Source organism: Castanea sativa, chromosome 1 (assembly GCF_040712315.1).
Source record: "Castanea sativa cultivar Marrone di Chiusa Pesio chromosome 1, ASM4071231v1".
In the NCBI taxonomy this organism is placed as follows: domain Eukaryota; kingdom Viridiplantae; phylum Streptophyta; class Magnoliopsida; order Fagales; family Fagaceae; genus Castanea; species Castanea sativa.
Window position 1 is genome coordinate 78,071,843 of NC_134013.1, and position 16,187 is coordinate 78,088,029.

At 29.7% G+C, this 16,187-nt stretch overlaps 1 protein-coding gene across 1 annotated transcript; it reads right to left on the reverse strand.

The window, feature by feature from the left end:
• Positions 1-11,414: 11,414 nt before the first annotated feature.
• LOC142622056 (protein LURP-one-related 5-like) lies at positions 11,415-14,423 on the reverse strand. Its single transcript, XM_075795466.1, has 2 exons — positions 14,079-14,423; positions 11,415-11,939 (listed from the first exon to the last, which is right to left on the reverse strand). The coding sequence occupies exons 1-2, from the start codon at positions 14,304-14,306 to the stop codon at positions 11,529-11,531; spliced, it is 639 nt and encodes a 212-aa protein (XP_075651581.1). The 5' UTR covers positions 14,307-14,423; the 3' UTR covers positions 11,415-11,528.
• Positions 14,424-16,187: the final 1,764 nt, after the last annotated feature.

Here is a 16,187-nt window from a genome sequence, read left to right on the forward strand (position 1 = left end):
TAAACCTTATAATTTAGGAAGTGTTTCAAGTTAAACTCTATAATTTCATAGTAATTAGTTACAAATTAATCCTTGTATTTTAATAAGTTATAGCTTAAATCTTAAACTTTTATTTGTTTTCATTTGTTTCAATTCAATATTTGTCTTCTCTCTATTTCTAATTAATCCCAACGCTGAGGGTCTGAATTAAAACGAATATGTATAAAAGTTCCAGGTTTAATTTTATAACTTACAAAACTTTGGGATTTTTAACTGTCGTTAAACTACAGTGTTTGATACTTTGATTTGTAACTCATAACTTCGTAAGTTTTAATTTTGAAACATGTTTCTCAAAACAAAACAAAAAAATTTGAAACATCCTATAAACTATAGCATTTAAAATTTAAGTTCTCCTAAATTTTACTTTATAGGGAGGTTGTGTAGATCAAGTAACCAACTGACCTCCAACATCCTAAATAAAAAAGGGAAAAAAATAGAATCGTAAATAAATCAAGTTATTTATGAACATTTCAACCTCGATTTGAGAGGGGAAAACCTTGTTATTGTTAGTTTATTTAGCAAACGAGCTAAACTCAAGTATAGATTTAGGTTCGACTTTCAAATATAATAATGTATTCGTAAACAAACTTATGAGTATAAGACTCGATTTAAGTGTATATATATATATATATATATATATATATATATATATATATATATATATAATTGTTGAGAAGACCACAATTTGACTCCCTAAACCACTCTAAAACAAACCTACGTGATGTAATGTCGAAAGCCATAAAAAATTTGAGTGTGTCTTCCTCATCATTAATTGGTTTTGAGATAGAATGACATAGCTCACGGTCCGACAAATAACATTTTATATATATGTGTGTGTGTAAATATACTTATATAGATTTGACATTGACTTCATAAGTTATCAAAAATCATTTTTAATTTATTGAAAATGTAACTACTATATTTTGGAGTAAAAAATATAATTTACTAATACATAGTTGATGAATCTATTTTTATAAGCTCATAAATGAAAATCTTTCTATCTAATTATTATATATAATTTTTACCAATACAAAATTAGTGAATCTATTTGTTTTAGTTGACATACGAAAATCATTCTATCTAAGTAATTCAAATAATATAATATCAATTATAAATTTGTTATTAATTATTAACAAATCTATTTGTGATATTGTATAAAAATTTATCCGTGTTGTGTAATATATGTGAGAAAAGAATAAAATAATCAAGTAGCTTGTGTTCAAAATAAAATAAAATAAATTAATTCTAAACTTTTAATACTTGACTCAACTCAATTCGTATATAGGCCTAGAACTTTAATAACCGAGTTATGGCCTACAAGTACATGGACCAATAATGAGTCTTTAATCTTTACTCTTAGTAATAAATTTTGTTTGATTTTCATTTACTTCAAATTATGATAATTCTATAAACATGATAGAGATATTATGGCCTAAGAGGTCCATGTTGGAAAAGCTTGAACTAAGATCCACAAAACCATAGAGTGAATAAAAGAATCTTAAAACTCTCTAGAATCACTAGCATACATATTTGACACAAATATAATGAGTAGACAAGCATGGGCATACCTGACTGTGAAGGTGAAAGTCCTTGAGAACAAGAAAAAGGAAGCCATAGCCATGGTGGTAGAACGAAGTGTGTGTAAGGAAGGTGAACTACACCTCTTCACTTGCTCACCTCTCTCCCTCTCATTCCATATTCAGGTCACACACTCATACCCACTATCCAAGCCACTAGTACATATATGTGTCTATATATATGGGTTTATGAGAGTATCAAATTGTGTGGGTTTTAGTGGGCCAAACCAATACTTTAGCAAGTAGAGGGTAGGGACCTCTCCAATGTGTGAGAATATAAAATGCAAGTCCATTTACCCAAAAAAAAGAATATAAAATGCAAGCTTGTTCCAATAAAGGCTGCCTTTAACTAAATAAATTACACAATAATAAATCTATACTATTAATATTAAGGTGCACTAAAATGGGCTCAATATTTACAATATATGGCGATTACTATTTACCAATAGGTCTAGCAAATGCTCAGTAAAATACACTCTAACTAATCCATGTTTTATTAAATAAATAAAACAATAACTATGCTAGCCCACAACACACAAAAATTCCAACAGTCCAAACGCATTATTGGTCCATGTACTTATAGCCCATCTTAATCCTACTTGTTTTAACGACCCTAAGGTTAGTCTAGGGTTGGGATAGCTACTATATAATACCTGTCATTAGGTCCTTTGAAATACACGAAGCTTATTAATAAAGATGTAGATGCGCAGAGCTTTTTGTTGTATATTTATGCCGCTAATCTAACCATGTTAATTTTGTCTATACTTTTTTTTTTTTTCTTTTTTGAGGAAAGTCTATACTTTCTATTTTTCTCTTATATCTCTCTCATTCATAAATGCTCTGACTCCCTACTAGAATTGCCACCCTACAAGCGTTCTCATTGCCATCTATGTATTAGAGCCTGCAAATCCATGCCTTTGAAACACTCTTTCGTCTTGGTGCAACCATCATCCAATTATAGTAGTAATCCTCTAACCACCTTCTAATATCATCAACACCTGTTTACACATTCCATTCTACATCAAACCTTTTCCTTAACGGTTTTACATTCAAAACTCAAGTTTCAATTTTTTTTTTATTTAAGAGGGTGTTAGATATATTATGACTCGAGATCCAAATTCATTGTAGGCTAGCTCTTGTGTTTGTAGAGTTAGTAATCATAATTTTTCTTGTAATTCAAGTACTACAACCATGTGATTGGTTTAGATTCAGCTATTATATCATATCTCATGTTGGATTTGAATTCACCATAACACATAGAGCTGAACAGTAAAAATGGAGTCGCTCGAGACTTTCTATTGTGGACTTATGCTTTGTATTTTTTTTCTTCTCTCTCACACTTGTAATCCCTTAATCTATATATATAACTGAAACCTCTGAATCTTTCACAATTTTCTATGTCAGCATAATATTTAAATCAAATATCATTTTATTTAAAATAAATTATTTTTATTTAGTCCAAACTTAATAAACAGTGAAACTCTATCTCTTTAACAAGTCCAATTTAAACTCAAACTCATCATTATCATTTTTTTAAAACAAAAAATAAAATTATCATTTTATTTAAATAAAATTATTTTTATTTAGTCCAAATTTAATAAGGAGTGAAACTCTATCTCTCTAATAAGTCCAACTTAAACTCAAACTCAAACTCAAACTTTGATAATCTATATAAAAACAAAAATTATGATAGGACTCAAAAAAAAAAAAACAAAGAGAAAAAGAGACTCACATTGAAAATAGGACTAAAAAAAAAAAGATTCACGTTGAAAAAAAAAAAGACTCACATTAGATTAAGAAAAAGAGAGAAATAGAGAGAGACTCATATTAGGACTTTCTCTTCCCTCCTCAAAGTCCTAACTTAACTTCACTTTAGGATTTAAAGAAAAAAAAAAAGACTAACGTAAAAATAAATAATAAAAAATCCGCAAGCAATCTGATTCAACTTTTTTTTCACTTTTTTTTTTCTTTTGTAAATTTTATATTATTAAGTGGATTATAAATATTTAAGATAGTAATTAATATTTAGAGTGTGGACTGTGGAGTGATTTTTTTTTCTTTTCCTTTTTGTATGGTACTGTAAGGACACAATTTACACCTCAAACCCAAAAATAAGAGTGGGATAGGCCCAAAAAACTTAATACAATAAATTTGTAGAGAGTGGGCTTGATACCTAGGTTTTAGTAACGTTAAATAACAAAGATGATGGGTTAGATCGCAACATCATATAAATGGGATAGTCTTTATAACAAAAATTGTCATCAGACTCAGGCCAAGGAGGTTGGATCATGTATTTCTCCTTCTTAAAAACAGGTTACAGATATTGATCTTAATGTTTACAGTATTTGTTCTCCTTATTTCTTCTGATCCCCTTTCCTGAAAGTCTTCTCTTTCTTTTATATCATCTTTCTTCATTTTTCCATCTTCCACGTATGGATCAAATTACTGGTTTGGATACTTGTCCCATCAGTCCATCCCTGAAGTCTTTGGAGGTAGCTATAAGGCCGAAACCTGATGATCAGGTATCACCTCCCCATTAATGCAGCCAGGTGTTTAGCTGCAGAGCATTTAATGCGGTAGTGGCAGCTTTATATTGGATATTTCATAACCCTTCTTCTTATCATGTACACCCAGCACGCATGTCCTTACATGCAGGATCTCCTAGAACATCACTTTTGGACGTCAGACAACCCTTTCTTACCTCGACTTTATCTAGCCGAAGAGGGAATCCTCATCGGACCAACTTCTGAGATGACTATGATCAATCTCCCCTTCTCTACCCATCAATACTACTTCTCTGAGTTAATATTTCCACATCCTCGGACCATTTAGTGTTCTCGAATTGAGCCTTTGGTCCAATACATACTCGTAGGCCCATTGACCCTACAAGTACGTTGCTTTCAAGACTATAGAGTGATTTATCTTTATCTTTTTACTTTGAAGAAATCAAGTACTGGGTAAATTTTTTTGACTTTTTTTTTCTTCTGTAAATTTTATATTATTAAGTGGATTATAAATATTCAAAATAGTAATTAATATTTAGAGAGTAAATTGTGAAGTGATTTATCTTTATCTTATTTTTTTTGTTTTTTTTTTGTATGGCACTTTACTTTCAAACCTACGTAGTGATTTATTGTTATCTCTTTTTCTTTCTTTTTCTTTTTGTATGGTACTTTACTTTGAAGAAATCAAGTACTGGGTACATTTTTTTTCTTCTATAAATTTTATATTATTAAGTGGATTATAAATATTTAAGATAGTAATTAGTGTTAAGAATGTGGACTGTAGAGTGATTTATCTTTTTCATCTTTTTTTTGTATGGTACTTTACTTTCAAAAAATCATGTACTAGTAAATTTTTTTTTTTCTTTTTATTCTTCTGTAAATTTTATATTATTAAGTGGATTATAAATATTTATGATAGTAATTAGTATTAAGAATTTGGACTATGGAGTGATTTATTTATTTATTTTTCTTTTTGTATGGTACTTTACTTTTTAGAAATTAAGTACTGGGTAATTTTTTTTTTTTACTATTTTTTCTTTTGTAAATTTTATATTATTATGTAGATTATAAATATATAAAATAGTAATTAGTATTTAGAGTGTGGATTGTGGAGTGATTTTTATTTTTTCTTTTTGTAGGTACTTTACTTTCAAGAAATAAAGTACTGAGAAATTTTTTTTTTTTGTAAATTTTATATTACTAAGTGAATTATAAATATTTAAGATAGTTATTAGTATTTATAATGTGGACTGTGAAATGATTGATCTTTATATTTTTTTTTCTTTTTATATGGTACTTTACTTTTAAGAAATCAAGTACTAGGTAAATTTTTTTTCCCACTTTTTTTTTCTTCTGTAAATTTTATATTATTAAGTGGATTATAAATATTTAAGATAGTTATTAGTATTTAGAGTGTAGACCGTGGAATGATTTATCTTTATCTTCTTTTTTTCTTTTTGTATGGTACTTTACTTTCAAGAAATTAAGTATTCAAGAAATCAAATACTGAGTAAATTTTTTTTTTCACTTTTTTTTTTCTTCTGTAAATTTTATATTATTAAGTAGATTATAAATATTTAGGATAATTATTAGTATTTAGAATGTGGACCGTGGAATGATTTATCTTTATCTTCTTCTTTTTTTGTATGGTACTTTACTTTCAAGAAATTAAGTACTGAGTAATTTTTTTTCACTTTTTATTTTTTTTGTAAATTTTATATTATTAAATGGTTTATAAATATTTAAGATAATAATTAGTATTTAGAGTGTGGACTATGAAGTGATTTATCTTTATCTTTTTTTTTTCTTTTTGTATGGTACTTTACTTTCAAGAAATCAAGTACTGGGTAAATTTTTTTTCACATTTTTTTTTATAAATTTTATATTATTAAGTGGATTATAAATATTTAAGATAGTAATTAGTTTTTAGAATGTGAACCATAGAGTGATTTATCTTTATATTTTCTTTTTCTTTTTCTTTTTCTATGATACTTTATTTTCAAAAAATCAAGTACTGGGTAAATTTTTTTTTCACATTTTTTCTTTTGTAAATTTTATATTATTAAGTGGATTATAAATATTTAAGATAGTAATTAGTTATTAGAGTGTGGACCGTAGAGTGATTTATCATTTTTTTTTTCTTTTTGTATGATCCTTTAATTTCAAGAAATCAAGTACTGGGTAAAAAAAAATTTCATTTGTAAATTTTTAATTATTAAGTGGATTATAAATATTTAAGATAGTAATTAGTATTTGGAGTGTGGACCGTGGAGTGATTTATCTTTTTTTTCTTCTTCTTTTTTTTCTTTTTGTATGGTACTTTATTTTCAAGAAATCAAGTATAGGGCAAATTATTATTTTTCACTTTTTTATTTTTATTTTTATTTTATATTATTAAGTGAATTATAAATATTTAAGATAGTAATTAGTATTTAGAGTGCGGACTATTGAGTGATTTATCTTTATCTTTTCTTTTTTTTTTGCTTTTTGTATGGTACTTCACTTTCAAGAAATAAAGTATTAGGTAAAAAAAAAATTTCCTTTTGTAAATTTTATATTATTAAGTGGATGATAAATATTTAAGATAGTTATTAGTATTTAGAGTTTTGAACTGTGGAGTGATTTATCTTTACATTTTTTTTCATTTTCTTTTTGTATGGTACTTTACTTTCACGAAATCAAGTACTGGGTAAATTTTTTTTTCCAATTTTTTTTTTCAATTTTATATTATTAAGTGGATTATAAATATTTAAGATAGTAATTAGTATTTAAAGTGTAAATTGTGGAGTGATTATCTTTATCTTTTTTTTATTCTTTTTCCTTTTGTATAGTACTTTACTTTCAGAAAATCAAATATTAGGTAAAAAAAAAAATTCACTTGTAAATTTTAATAAACAAATACAAGTTACATTTCTAAAGTTTTTCTTATGAGCATTTTATATATATATATATATATATATATATATATATATATATATATATACAAGATAGAATTTCTACTATAACCCAATCTAAGTGTATATGTGTGTGAAGCTCCTTCCTAGAGACTTGATCCACAGCCATTGCCCCCCACAAGCATTTATACTTGGGGAGTGACTACTGCACCAAAGGAGAGCGGTGGTATTTATGAGTATTTCTAAAGTGAGGTAATTACACTAAACCCACCTATGGTTTGGCTTGAATTCACATTGCTTACCCATGGTTTGAAAAGTGTCACTTTACCCACATGAGATTCATTCCGTTTAACTTCCGTAACCTACCTCTGTTAAAAACAAGGCTAAATTTGTATTTTTCTATCATTTGATGTCTCTCTCCTCCCAAAACCATAAAACAAAAAAAAAAGATCAAAAAGTGGGGGTTTTGTAAGATTAGCATTAGGTACTCATGTTCAAAATTCCTAGCAACAATTACAAGAATGCAACAAAATCAAACAATGTTGGCTCCCATTCTAGGAAAGTTTTTTGATATGATGATTTTTGTTAACCGATAAATATTTGAACCAAAAATTTCAAAATAGCCGAAGAAAACTTAGAAGGGGAAGATGAGTTAGACATTAAGGCAGAGGCATAGCTATAACTATATCCACGAACAGTAGGAAGCCCAAAAAAAAAAATTATGAAGACCATAAAGGACCAAACGATAATAATCCTGATTCGCACTTTAGGAAAACTTTTTGCAGAGATTTTTATTTTTATTTTTTGGAATTGCTTGAAGCTTTTGGTCTACCTCCTGATTTTGTGAAAAGAGCAAGGAAGTGTATCTAAAGGACTACGATGATATGGATATGGGTATATCCATCACTCTTCATGCTTGGCTGATCTTCAATTCTCCAAAAGCACTCTCTTGTGCTCTTTCGTTTTCAAATCAAGCATGCAACTTCTCCTTCAGGTTGTATTTCCACATTGGTTTTTTTTTTCCTAGTGGTGGCGGCTAGTTTGGAAATGGGTGTGAAACATTGGTGAGGACTAAGGATGGACAAGGAGAGGAGGTGGATGTGAAAGCCATTTTTGAGAGATAGCATAGATAATTGGAAATTTCATGCGTATTGCAATTGTTCATTCATTTTTTTAAAAATTTCAAACCTAACCTTTTGATTCATTTTATGTTTTATTTTTACATAAAAATGTGTTTTTCTAACAGAAGTATCATAGGTAGGTTACAGTAGTCTAATGGAGCTAACCTCAAGTGAGTAAAGTGACAATTTTTAAACCACAAGTAGGCAACTTAAATTCAGACTAAACTACAGGTAGGCAATCTGTAATTAACCCTTCTAAAGTTGTTGGGACTGGGGATTTAGCATTAAACACGAATTTATGATATTAATATGATCTAGGACTTCCAATTTGTTGGGTTGGGTCACAATCTTATAGGTGTAGTTAGATAAAACGCGTACGTTATGCGTACAACACACATTATAAATATATGAGACATGAGTTTTTTTAAAATATATGTATTTTTGTAAATATATTTTTGTTGTACTTATTATAAATATATTTGGAAACTTAGAACTGTGGGGGGCAAAAAGATCCTAATGAGAATGTGGGCCTTTTGGGCCGTGTTAAGGAAGGCCGACCTGCTACTGGGTTTAGAATCTGTTGGTACTATGGATCGGCCCATACGCCGAGGGTCCGAGGATCTAGCCGAGGGTGAACTTACCCTCGGATGGATACCAAAGAACTCGGGGTTTCGTAATAAAGATTAGGGGATGACACGGTTAAGGCCAATGGTTAAAAGGGGTAAACCCTAGAATGCCCCAGAAGCACTGGTGTTGAACAAATGTCAAAGATAAAGGCTGCTACCTCCACATTAAAGACCCTGCACCTACCACCCTGGCCGCATTGATGGGGAAGTGACACCTGAACAGTGGAAGAGAAACTTCTGGTTACTATTCAAAGGCACTGGGAAAAGAAATATCTAGGCTAAAGGGGAGGTAAAGCAACACGTGTACAAAGTATTCAAGAGAGTAGTATTTAAAGAGGAATCTAAGACAGAAAGAGGGATCTCCCTCTTTGTAACCTAAAAGAAAGAGAAAAAGAGAGAGAGAAATTATATAAGAACAGTTCTCGGCTTACGTCCGAGCAGATTGACTTATAGCATTCTTTGTTGTTTTTAAGTGTTTATAATCTTTAGCTTGCTATTTAATCCTCAAACACTTCTAACCTGGGTTTCAAGCCCACACTCTACAAATTACATTGTTTAAGGCTCGTTGGGCCTGAGCCCGTAACTGTTCTTGGGGCCAGGTGCAATTGTGCACTTACAAGAACAATATGCTTATTATAAATATATACTTAGAGCAATCCATCATATACGTTATAATATGAATATGTTTAATGGAAATAGCATAAAATTATATTGAGTTAATTTATATTTGATTCTAATATACTGTAGAAAAATTTTATATTATTTTATGCTATTTGTAAATGAATTTGTATTTTTAGTGGTGATTTTTTTAATAATATATGTATTATACACATACTATATATACATGTACCATTATTTCTCTCTTTCTATTTTTTTCTACCAAATTTTTCAAACGTATTTTTCTTAAAGATGCTAAATTATAATCATTCATATATTTACCATATTGTACACATACCTTATTTTATTAAGTATGCTTATAGCAAACAAAGCCTTTAACTTATAGAATATATTAAACTATTATATTATATAGTAAAAATTGGGTCATAGTAGTACAAGCCACATACTGTGACCATCAACAAATAAAAAGTCACATACTATGATTATCTTATGTTTACACTACATGATACCTTTTGTAAGAGCACATAATCTTGGGGCCTAAGCCCACTTAGAATAGTGAGATCGATGCTCCCAAACCCAGCCCAAATCAATAGATATTTGTAAAGAGAGTGAGATGAACAAGTTTGGGTTTCGCTCGAGGATACAAATAGAGTAGGATCAATCAGAAGTCTAAGATTTAAATGCGTAAATAGTTCTTTACAAACTTACCCGAGGACAATGTTCTTGGTTATTACGTACTTTGTTCACTCTCTTACTCTTAGTTACTGTTATAGGCTTTTATCTCTTTCTCTTGGTTTTTTTTAAAATTTTTTTTTTTTATCCCCTCTATCTGAGAGTCCCTTTCTGTTATATACTCCATGACCACTTGCATCATAGCCCTTCATCTCTAATCCTCCTCAACCTCCTTAGGACACTTCTCCAACTAGGCTTCTGGTGAAGGTGGTGGAAGGAGCTGATGAGCTGTGGATCCACTGTTCAGGTCACTTCCTCATTAATGCAGCTGATAAAGCTATTGCCAGCCATTTAATGCGGAGGACTAGATGAGATTTTACAAAAAACCTCCCACAAATATCTTGTTTATCCCCTAAGGTGCCCTCCTTCATCTCTTATACTCCCCAAGGACACCCTGTCACTTCCCATTTCCTCCTCGGGCAACCTCCATCCTCGGGCTATGAAAGTTTCTTCATGGGGAACAACTGAAGTTTATAGTGGTGCTTCCAATCTTCAGTCCTTGGGTCCCCACGCCTTTTATTACAAAATTTGGTAATTTACATAATAAACATTTAGTTTGGGTGATTAAAATACATGCCATAACTAAGTCATTAATATTAATTGAAAATAAAAGCTTAGAGTATCAATAGTTCAACTGGCACCTCTTGAGCTCTAATCCCATCATTTCAACTATCAATTTATCAACAACAACAACAAAAAATTTACATAAAATGTGACTAATTTTAATTATTGTTCTATTTTTCTTATATTAACTTGTATATGTTTAGATATGTAAAGTGTTGTTTAGAATTTATATTATTTGAAATTTATTAAATTTTTATATGTTTCATAATTTGTAAGACTCTAACAGTACAATCTATAATTTTTAAATAAAAAAATCACAATCTAACATAATAACATGTTTACAAAATATTTCTATTTTATAAACTGATTGAATGAAAAAATATATATATTACGAGTTATGTAAAAACTAAATTAGTGTAAATATTTTCATTATAGATGAGAAAATAACTTATGTTAAATCAGGTTTTTTTATGGCGTCCGCTCTTAATGATGGTTCTTTATCATCAGACCAAGACACCAATCAGTTTTTGGTGTAGGCAGAGATTGAACCTTAGATCTCTTATACAACCATCAGAGATTTCACCAGTTAAGCTAACTGAAACCACAAATCAAGTTATATATGTGTGTGTTATCATTTTTTTTATTTGTATATATAAAATTTGACCTCTGCAGACGATAAGAAGGCAGTCATCAATGCAACGTGTTTTGTTTTGGACACAGATTTCTTTTAAAAAAAAACAGAAAACAAAAACCAAAAATAACAATAAATGAGAACAACGAGCACATCCAAATGATAAACCATAATTTAACTTGGAAAACACACCAAAAAAAAATAATAATAATAATAATAAAATCAGGAAGGTGGAATTGGATCCTCTACGGTAGGACCCACCTCCTGTGCAACATCATCAGCATCATCACCGTGAATTTGATCAAGAATAAGCACCAATCCCATAGCGAAAGCACTATCAAAGCCAGGCTTGAGACACAACAAAAAGACATCCTTCCCAAGCATCACATTAGTTGAGGGGTCCAATTTTCGTTTGATCTCAACCACAGGATCCCTAGATGAGTTGTCCATCATTTTACAGCATCGATGGGTGAAAGAGCCTTCGATGTGATACTCCTCTTCAGGATCACCGTAAACCTCTACAACCAGGCTCGACCGTCTGATTATGGATGATCTGCATAGACTGAAAATTGGTTCCTGATGTCCTGCTTTCTCTCCAATGTATCCTTCCCAACGTTGATGAAGGCTCGGTTTCTGTTCCAAAACACCCTCTCATTCATTAATACACTTACAACAGTATACTTATTATAATTTATTGGATAGTTACGACAATATGAGACGGAGGATTTAAATTTTGATTTTGCTCGCAGACAATGTCATTAAGCCACAATATTCTTGACTTTTATCTTGTATCTAATAGAAAGGGTGAACTTAGTCATGATATCAAGGGTGCTTAGACTTACACATTGTTTAGATGTTTTTAAAATTAAATAAGAGGAAGGGAATAATTAGTCTTTTTATTTGTAATTGTGTTAATATAGTAAGAATAAATTTTGGTAATTCATTTGGTCAAGTATTTTTATACTCCACTCTCCCTTCAAACCTCTCCAATTTGGAGGAATTAAAAATGAGGGGTTAGAAGTAATTCAAACCCCTCCAAATCTCTGCCCTTCCTTCCTTAAAAAATATCCAAATAATGTAATTTAATTACTTTTCCTCCCTTTCCTTCTCTCAACATCCAAAAATAGCATTAGCTTTGTCTAATTACTTTTTAACCATATAATTCAAAAAGAATGCTTCTTTAATACACTCTAAGAGGATAAGCTTTTGTGCAGCTCATTTGCTTGCAGGGAATCAAGGTTATTAGAGAATAAAGTGGTTTGGTTGGAAGAAACATTCAAATGTATTGCAGAATTAATCCAGGATGATGTTGAGGATATTACACAAAATAATAATAAAAGAATAAGGTTAACACAAAAGACAAATAGAAAATAGATAACTTGAAAACACTATATCATTTTCTTTAAACAATATTTGCCCCCCACACTTTTGTTGCTAAAGGGTTATCGCAAATTTGTCCCCAAGATACAACTAAGATGTTAGGTTCTACAGATAACAATTTTGGAGAATGACCACATAATTTCTTAAGTAAACATAAGCCTCTATTTATACTCATAGGGTTATGTTTCATCAAAAGGCACGTATAGAGAGTTAAAATGTTTCATAAAACAGTTCACAAGGCTTGAAACCTCTTCAATCTTTCCAAACAGTCACTAGAAAATTTCTGTAAAAAAATCAGTTTTCAAGTTTCGATCGGTCGAGAGGTTCTTTCGATCAATTGCTCTTTCAATTGATCGAACAGGAATCGAATAGCGATCAAACCATCCAAAAACTCCAGGATTATTTTCCTTACTATTTCGATCGATCGAGCCAAAGTTTCGACCGATCAAAAATGCTGTATTTCTAATTTCCACTTAGAAAATTCCAGAACTTGAATTTTCACTTTTACAACTTTATGAAACAATATTCTCCAAACTCAAATTTCATTATTACAACCTATCCATGTATATATCTATATATACAACAAATGATATGTTGTAGTTTTGTAATGGTTTGCTATCATTAATGAAACTATATAATCTGCTTTCTTCTAAAAAAGAGAAAACATTAACAGAGTTTCCAATGATTAATTGATTTCAAGACTATTTTTTGTATGCACCAACCATAATAAGTTATCGGCAATTGTAAAAATTATTATGTGACAATATGGCTAGACCTTATTTTTTATAGAAGAATGTACGGCTAGACTTATTGTAAAGTAAAATCCATTATAAAATATTCAGCCATAAAATATATATTATTTAATATATGAAAAATGTTAACAAGTAACCTACGGTGCTTGTTAAGATTTTTCAATATAGATCTCACTTAAAAAGAAAAAAATTTGTCAAAAAAGATAAAAAAAAATTGCCAAAAACTATAAAAAAAAAAACACTATTGTTACTTCTAAAAGTTGCTAAAAATTTGTTGTTAGGTGTCCGCTAACACAACCCTTAATATATTGACATAATTTTTTTTTTTTTTGTAATGTTAAATATAGTGTAAAAATAAATTGGGGTGATTGTGTAAACTGTAAATTGTGTAATGGTTAAAATTTATCTGCTTTAAGTATTTCTACTTTTTACTAAAAAAACAAAAAAAGTATTTCTACTTATTGCATATTTTTATGCCAAATTCACAAAAGTCAGGATTGTACAAATATAATGGTAATTCAATACTTGCAGCAATTTGCTTTACTTCTAATAGCCTATATTTTCTAAATAGCAACTGGCAATTAGCTCAAAAAACCTATCAAACAGACCAACCCAAACAGTGGTGAGTTCAGTCACTAACCTTTCGAAGAAGAGTGAGGAGGCATTTTCCAGAGGAATCCATGAGAACAAGTTCATCTTTGGGTGTTGATTCGGGACCATACGAATCGAAGCGATACAGAACCTCTCCATGGAGATCGTAGACTATGAAGCCGTCACCAGGGAAGAACACTGAGGTCTTGTGGACTGTGAGATGGGTCTCTTCAGGAAAGCAGAATTTCTCATTCACTATTACAACCTTATTATTCATATTCTTCACTCTTGGAATCGCAAGATTCGCTACACAGCATAAAAAAAAAATGGTAGAATTACGCAGGTTTCAAGTGGTGTCAATTAAAGGGCCATGGAGATGATCGGTTGTGGGTGTGGTGTGGCCCACTTTTTTTCTTGCGACAGTTACGGTCCAAGATATAATCAATTCTAGTTCTTTTTTTTTTTAAAACGATCTTTCTAGTATGAACGTGCATTGCTGGCACACTTGGACATAACTTACTAACTTAATCCATTCACTTTTTTTTAACCTGCTGTCAAAATATGTGGGTTTGTGTTAGAATTCTTTTTCCTTTCCCTCGTGTTTGTTTGTTTCTCACAAATAAAATTATGTAGTACTAGATCTTTTTCTATTTTTTTTTATAAGTTACCATTAGCTCAGTTGGTGAAATTTTTAATGGTTGAATATATAAGAAATTTGAGATTCAATTTGCATATTGATTTAATGATAAAGGTCACAATTTTCAATTCTTTGTAAAAGCGACCTATGAGTTAAAACTTTATAAAATAAAATAAAAAGGACTTTTTAATTTTTTTTTAGTGCTAAATTGCAAACGAACCGGAGTCATGACACAAGTGTCAGAGCCTGCAAGTTGCTACATGTTCTTGGATTTGGCATGGATGGAAAAATATTTGTTTATGTTTGTTCATTTAACAAGTAAGACAAGTTTAAGTTAATTCTAGATTCAAGTATTCATTCTCAAAAAAAAAAAAAAGAGATTTTATTATTTAATGAATCAAACTCAAATTTATTAATTTGTCCATTAAAAAATTATTAAGTGTAAAACTCAATTTAAATATATGTAATTGAATAAAAAATTGTGTTCGTTCTAATTTGCATGGATTTCATTTTTCATTCATAATCTTAAAAATATATATTTTTTATCCTTAAACTGTTTTAAATTTTTTTTAATAGTTTAAGGCAAAAATAGGAACAAAAATGAACCTTTTTTATTCTTCAATAGTTTAGGAATTAAAAAAAAAAACTTTTAAAAGTTTAGAAAAAGTATAACATTTTCAATAGTTTAAGAACAAAAAAAAAAAATCTTTTGAAGTTTAAAGACTAAAAAATAAAATTCATGGAAACTATTGTGATGAAAACAATATTTTACCATATACAGATACACACTTGATATTGGATGGTATAAGTTTGTAAATCATTTAATTAGGTTTCAAATCAGTTATAATTTATTGATAATATAAAAATCCATTTAATAATAAAAGTATTTTATTTTAATAATACAATGTTGGCAAATCTAATTAATTTTTTATTAGTTGAAAATCTCTCTATCTAAGTAAATCAAAGAATGTCATCAATTATAATTTATTCATTACTAATATGGGATTTTATATTTTTAAAGTTAAAAAAACTTTTACTTATTTTTTATTTGAAAAAATATGGTGTTGACTGTAAATGGGAAGATGAGTTGGAAGAAAAAAAATTCTCTTCTTGTTTAGTACCATCACAATGTGAGATTGCATGACCCGTCACATCTCATACGATAGCATGAAAGAATATAAAAAACCGGGGTGGCAATACAATTTCCAAGTTTCAAAGGTCACATATGAAACTATTATATAATTGTGCCAACTGCCAACTAATAAAGGAAAGCATTATTATTAATGTTGTTGCTTTTCTGAAGTCTTATTACTAGATTAGGTGAGGAGATCATGTGGCAGCAACGGGCTAAGGTCCAATGGCTTGGGCTTGGGGATCGTAACAACCAAGTACTTCCACTCCAAGGCAACTGAGAGAAGAAGGAAAAATACAATTCTCGGGTTAGAGAATGAGGATGGTATTTGGTGTGAATCTAAAGAGAGCATTTTTGAAACAGCAGTGCCATACTTTGAGAAGCTATAT